Below are 7004 nucleotides of genomic sequence, written 5' to 3'. Positions count from 1 at the left end.
GACCTGACAGGTGTTAAAAACGCGACCATCGCCGCAGGAGTTCAACAAACGGGTTGTCAACACTTTATTACAGTAGTTGTTAACACACTCAGTGCCAGCGCGAGCTACGTGCTACGAGCGTAGCCGATAAAACGGGAAAATACTGTATGTAGCGAAAAGCGCCTACGAACAGACAACCCGCCTAGCGGGTCGCTGGCAGTTAATGTGTTAACCGGCAATTTATAAACAGAACAACCCTTTGAAGACTTCACTCTTCATAAGTATCTTATCGTAGTATCTTCTTAGTGTGTATTCCCTGGCAAAATAACTGGAATCACCTCAGCACTGAAATGTCAAGAACCATTATAAGGGCTTGGTTCTGTTGAAGCCGTATGCTGCGTACAGCGTCCATAGCGTTTTGAAAGTGTTGCTGACTTGCTGTACATCAATCGTGACTCGTGGCCAGATCTTACAATTGATCATTACATGATGAGGCAATCTCAATGATCGGTTGGCCACATCATGAAAAAGTCAAACCTAACCACATAATGAAGTGATCAATTCTAAAACGGCATTTCATGGAATGATCAAAATCTATGATCTGACCATCCGCATACAATGAGCAGATGTTAATGGTAACAAAACAGGGCGCCTTAGCGCCATCTATCTCAGCTGTCGAACTCGGAGACAAGATTGTTTCTTAGACCTCAGCGCTTTTCATACATCAATGACTGTTATGGTGTACAGTTAGCATCTAATACACGTCTCGTTGTAAAACACGTCTTCATTATTACTTACCTATAGCCCAAGAGCCCATGATTGAAAGACTTACGTATTAAATCTGAAGTTTTTCTATAAATGGCCCCTTAATAGGTAAGAAAGATACCCGATTATGAAACCTGGGTCGTGATTGCTTTGGCAGCTATCAGGTAATAAATGTCTAAAATCAGTCACGTTAAAGTATAAAGCTGAATTTTATATAATACACCCTTAAACTATGATATAATTATGGCTCAGTCACGTCATAGTATAAAAGCTGAATTTTATATGTTATTGTGGGAACTATAAAATGTCCTACTATACTTGAGAGCTTACGAAACACGACTGCCGCATCTTATTCAGAAGGCGATAATGTGTAAGTAATTTTATAATACATAAAAGAATAATTATTATGTAAGTTTTACCGCCTGTTGCATTTTAATAGCAATCTCACTTTTTTTTTAAACCACGTCGGTGGCAATCAAGCATACGGCCCGCCTGATGGTAAGCAGTTACCGTAGCCTATGGACGCCTGCAACACCGGAGATATTACACGCGCGTTGCCAACCCTTTAAAAACCTGTACACTCCTTTTTTGAAGAACCCGAACTTTCATCAAATTTTCATCTATGCAGTCGCCAGCTATCAACCAATCAGGCGCTATAATTCCTATATTATTTAAAATATTGTGCACATTTGGCGCATTTTGCGTAGGTATACAACAACCTCGATCGTTCGTTTATTCATATACACTCCACTTAATACTCTCGTCGTATAAATAAGCAACACCTTGCATAGCATAGCGTCTTGGGAGTGTATAGACAGCCCGTTATACGAATTCATGATCATTTTGTGTTTTAACAAAATTAAGTTGTAAATAATTTAGTGATAAAATGAGTAATAATATGATATATTTTATACACATTACCTCACTATACATGAATTCTTAGTAGGGTTTGGAGAAGACCGACGTGTGAGAAGCGGCCCCTACCGGTACGGCCCTATCTACCTACTAAAAAATAAGATGCTTGGGATGCCTTTACTTCCGAGGGCGGTTTTTTAAAACCTTAAAAACATTAAAACTTCAATATGAAAATAGTTACAATTAATTTATTGATAAAGTATTAGGTACTATTAGCTTAACAAATGTACACACAAACCGACCTAACACGCAATTATTATATTAGTATACCAAGTTGACTGTACACTTTAATTACATAAGTAGAAGTTGTAAGTAATAAATTAATTATAACAAAGAATGAGCTTTGGTCTTAGGTATGTAGTTTAATAAAAAATAGATAAAAAAATATGACACATTTGATTTTTGATAAATAAATGATATTGTTCGTTTAACCACATAATTATATAATATATAGCACAATCGGAATAGGACAAACTGCGAAATCTCTTGGACAGTGACAAAATTTGGTATATATGTTAATTAAAGATCCCTTTTTCATGCCCACACCATTTGACATTTGGGGACCTCGAGGAACCGCAGCCATCTGGGAAAAGCCACATTTCTAGAAGACTTCGTTTTCGGGACATGGTGTTAATAAGCTTTCGTTTCGCCATCGCAATTAAAATTGGATTAATATGAAAGTTTCTTTTTTTTCCTCGCAAGTGTGTTGAAAAACGTCGTATGAAACGCGTGTGCATTGGTCATTGCACACATCGGCTTTATTATCACGCGCTCGCTTACAGCTCGCGCGCACAATATCGCCTCGTGTGTGATGACCAACGTAACACAGTTGTATCACAATCTACTATTTCCATAGAATACGTAAATTCAGAGTAAAATGCGAATTTTTCCAGAAAGGCACACATTTTCCAAGATTGCTGCAGTTCCTCGAGGTCCCCAAATTTAATGTCAAACGGTGTGGACATAAAAAAGGGACCTTTAATTAACACATATGCCAAATTTCATCACTGTCCAACAGATTTCGCAGTTTGTCTTATTCCTTCCGATTGTGCTAATATTGTAGACAGACACTCCATTATAATTCGTATTCTACAATCAACTAGACGGCACCGTACGCCACCATAAAACCATATCAAAATGACATTATAAATTAAATTGTAACGAACACTCGCTAGTTATTATCAATATGCCAATATCAATCAAGGGCAGATCCAGCTTTATAAAGTCAGGGGGCGGGGGGTCACGTAGTCAAATTCTTGTTAATTTTTGTCGCATGGTCAAAAAGTCCGGACCCCCTGAGCGGGCCCTGGGCGGGGCCCCCTGGATCAGCCCTTGCTATCAATATGCCATGGTTCCATTCAACGTTGGCCCAAGGTTTTATTCTGTCGAGGGTAGGTACAGGTACCTTACCTACACACTTGTTTATCGTATCTTCTCGGAAGTCTAAAAAATGTTCACCATCGCAAATGTACTAGTCACCAACAAATGTATTGTAGGGACTACCATACATGTAGTTGGAAATATCGAATACCTCTATTTCCTTATAATAGAGTACAGTGTAGTAAGTATTCCACACTTTGTTCCTTCAGGATTGCGTTTTATAACAGCTTGTAACATTTAATCACTCTTTGCCTGTCTTTCCAACTAAAATCTTTGCTACAAAGAGAAACAAATAGCAACTATGCATGTATATAGTTACCAGTAATTTGCAGAGCAACCTGTTAGATACAAACCCTTGATAAAACGCAACTCTGGTAGATATCAGCAGTACTCTAACCGAGGCGACCGTCCGTAATATGGACCATATATTAATCTACAGCTAGAGTATCCTTAGATCATCTTTGAGCAAATTTGCTCACTTATGTTTGATTACTTATGTTTGAGCGAATTTGCTGTTTAGAATAAAGACGCGGTTATCGCGTACGTATTTAAAGCGTAGATACATATCTTTTTATCGAGCGGAGATTAAATGGAAGTATTATATTTTCGCCGCGTTAATCATACCTACGTCCATACACTCCATACTCCATAAATTCAAATCAATCGCTGCGAGTCGTATGAAAGGTTATATAATTTTCGATTTTTACCTATAGGTATATTTTTTTAATGATCCGACATTCTGATAACGAATAAACTAAGCTCAAAAAGTTCACGTTTCGGTTATAATGGTTTAAATAAGACAACTGAGGCTTACTCGACAGTAACAAAACTAACATCACACAAAATCTTAAAAAATAATGTCTACATACCTACTCGTACAATATAGTATATAAAAAGTAAAACGAAAACGGGACTTCTGCGCAACAAATTAATTCATATTAGGTTACCTAGGTACATTATAGGTAGGTAATCTATTTCTAAGTGAGGGGTCACATTAAGAATGTTTCATTTACTAAGCGTTGCAGCTGTCTGTGACATCTCTAGCTGCGAAGGGTACGTAGCTAGCTGATATATAGTAAAGTACTTAAATCAAGTTTTCAGCTAAACAAGGCCCAATATGTAACTACATAATGTTGAAAGTGTACATTTTTAGAATTGTACTTAGGTATGATACAGTATTTTTGACAACAGAAACGTGATATATTTTTACATGATACTATAAATTTTATTTAGGCCAATTTTGTTTTGTCTCGAATACTGGCTGTTAGTAGTTACATAACATAAATGTGGTATTTTATATAAAAAGGGACCTTATTGTCGATGGCGCTTACGCCATTATAAACGATGCTCCGATATAAATACAATGCCGCGCGACGCTGTGCGGCGTAAGCGTCATCGACAATAAGGTCCCTTATCATAGAAAATGCCCCAAATAATCCTTTAATTCATTAGCGGCACTGTAGTCGACTTAGTCGTGGAATTTGGTCGCATTATCTTTTCTAAAATGTATATTATGGTTATAATAATTATTAAACTACCAACCTTTGTTTTGTACGCTGACAGTTAAGCATTGGTTTTACATTCATTATCGATATGAACTAACTTTAGCTGGCACAGGGTAAGGAAGGATATGATTATAGATTGATTGGTCTACCAATTATAAAACTTCAAATGGTCCATGCTGTTGTCGTCACTTGAGAAGTGTACGATCTTATTGGCCGTGCTGTTTTAGAGGTAATTTATAGTAGACTCAAACCAATCTGACGACAGGGGTCATATCTCTATCGTCTCTATCTCTCTTTACCCTACCTTCGACCACGCGAGCGTGAATGAGAAGTTTTACGACCCCCGGCGTCCGTTTGGATATATTAAATATAGCCAACATGGCAGGGCTAAAACCGCAAAAATCGAAGTTCGTAAATTTTGATCAACTATCTCTGTCATTCTATTTACGCCTTAATTAGACTAAAAGAGGAAGTTGCCCGAAATATGCGAACTTCGGTGTTCGCAGTAGGCCCTCAGATTTCAATAAAATACGTCCGAAATACAGTAAGTAGTAGGTATCATATATCAGATTTTATTGCTCTTGAGAAGCATTCCATGAAATTGTCTACCGTTGTCCCGTACAAACGCGAATTTTCTGAAGATTTGATTTGTTGAAGAGTTTGTGTTTCTGTGAAAAATGTTCAGATAAAATATGCACATAAAAATAACCGTGGGCTTTAAACGCCGATTAAAAAGTTGTAATACATTAAATAAAATGCGTTTGTACGGGACAGCCCATGGAATGCTCCTTGAGTGTATAAAGTAGGATATAATAAATTTAGCGAAACGATTGTAAGGCAGGAAATTCGCATGCAAACTGCTTTCGCATTTAACCCCTCAACTCCAAGCACCTAGAAAAGTCAAATACCTACCTCAAATTCTCATGAAGACATTTTTGATATAATATATATAAATTGTATGAAATCACGTATTAAGTATAGTGCGATATTGTGACGGCGAGAGGTAGAGGTAATTTTCTGTCGATATCTCGACGTTGGGAGTTGAAGGGTTAAAAATGACGCTGAATTATGGTTTAAAATATTTGTTTTTAAAATATTGATGAGCGTGGTAAAGAACATTTGTATTTTACACAACCTACAATTAAATACAAGGAAGCTCTGTACAAAGTCTTAAATAGATAAAATTTCTTCACTTCAACACTAACAAAACTAGTAATGGTCTCTCAAGTTCACGTTTTAACTTGACTCTCGACTGTTCTCACTGGAGCCAACAACATCAGACGAAACTGCTGCCTGGACCTCGGGGGCCACGATTAGCCCTTCCTTGATTCTCTTCTTCTGTTTCATGCGTCTATTCTGGAACCATATTTTGACTTGTGTCTCATTCAGTTGCAAAGCGGAGGCTATCTCTATCCTCCTCGCTCTTGTGAGGTACTTATTGAAGTGGAATTCTTTTTCTAGTTCTGTGAGTTGTTTGTTGGTGAAGTTGGTGCGGCCGGTGTTATTGAGGTTGAGCAGGGAGTTGGGTAGCATCTGACTGCCGGTGGGGGTGCGCATGCCTTCTTGCGGACTGCCCATGACGCCCTGGGCGACAAACTCCGCCGGAGGAATCATCAGCTTTGGCGCTGGAAATAAATAAATAAAGGTTAGAAAAATGCAAAAACTCTTTATTTACATACAAGATATATACAGTGGTACTACGTAAACGAAATTAATAACTAGCTTAAATCTAAAATACCTGTACCAAGGATGCTGGCGGCATTTCCTCGCTGTATCGCAATGCTGATACGTTGTGCGAGGAAGCCGCCAGCTCTTCGGTCACCAGAAAATTGGATATTAACCTGATTAGCATGATAGGTAATCGAATCGTGAATATCACAAATCAGCTTGGTTGGTTGCTATTTCGAGCAGTGTTCGATTAATCGAATGGGTGACTAGCGCTATAACACTAGGTATACGAGTAAGTTACCTACCCTAATTCAGATTCACCCGTTACGTTTATTTTTATTAGTATGTACTTAAAAATAATAGATTTTTATAATATTCGTACCTAATGCTCTAATGGACATTGTTAGTAACTACAGTTCTATCGTCTCTAAACTATGAGCTAGTAAAAATAATTCTTATTTTTTGTAATGGAATGAATGCAAATAGTAGTTTAAGTAAACCACAGGTAAGCCATTTCCGCTTAAACAGATCTGTTTACAAATCCTTGGTGATCCTCCTAAAGAGTACACTCGGGCGCATATTTGACAGGTGTCATCTTTTCAAATTTAAAAAGAGAAATTTCAATATCGGCACCCCGCGGTGCGGGAGTCGTGAGACTGACTTTTATTGTTGCCAGGATAATGGTATACTTAGGATTAATAAACATTACATGTTTTGGTCTGTTTAGTTCATTTGTTATGGTGCGCATAAGTATTTAAAGGTAAAAAAAGTTGCATAAAAACCTGACAAGTG

The 7004-nt window shown here is 37.6% G+C and overlaps 1 protein-coding gene across 1 annotated transcript in view; it reads right to left on the bottom strand.

Moving 5' to 3' along the window:
• Nucleotides 1-1827: 1827 nt before the first annotated feature.
• Nucleotides 1828-7004, bottom strand: part of LOC134752538 (homeobox protein Hox-B4-like) — a 58328-nt gene continuing 53151 nt past the window's right edge. Inside the window, exon 2 of the mRNA XM_063688230.1 lies at nucleotides 1828-6169. Within this exon, the coding sequence (XP_063544300.1) occupies nucleotides 5781-6169 (389 nt within the window). The 3' untranslated portion in view covers nucleotides 1828-5780. The remainder of the gene's footprint in view (nucleotides 6170-7004) is intronic.

The sequence above is a fragment of the Cydia strobilella genome, chromosome 2 (assembly GCF_947568885.1).
Source record: "Cydia strobilella chromosome 2, ilCydStro3.1, whole genome shotgun sequence".
Taxonomy (NCBI): domain Eukaryota; kingdom Metazoa; phylum Arthropoda; class Insecta; order Lepidoptera; family Tortricidae; genus Cydia; species Cydia strobilella.
Note: the sequence above shows the minus strand (reverse complement) of the source record. Positions and strands in the feature narration are given on the sequence as shown.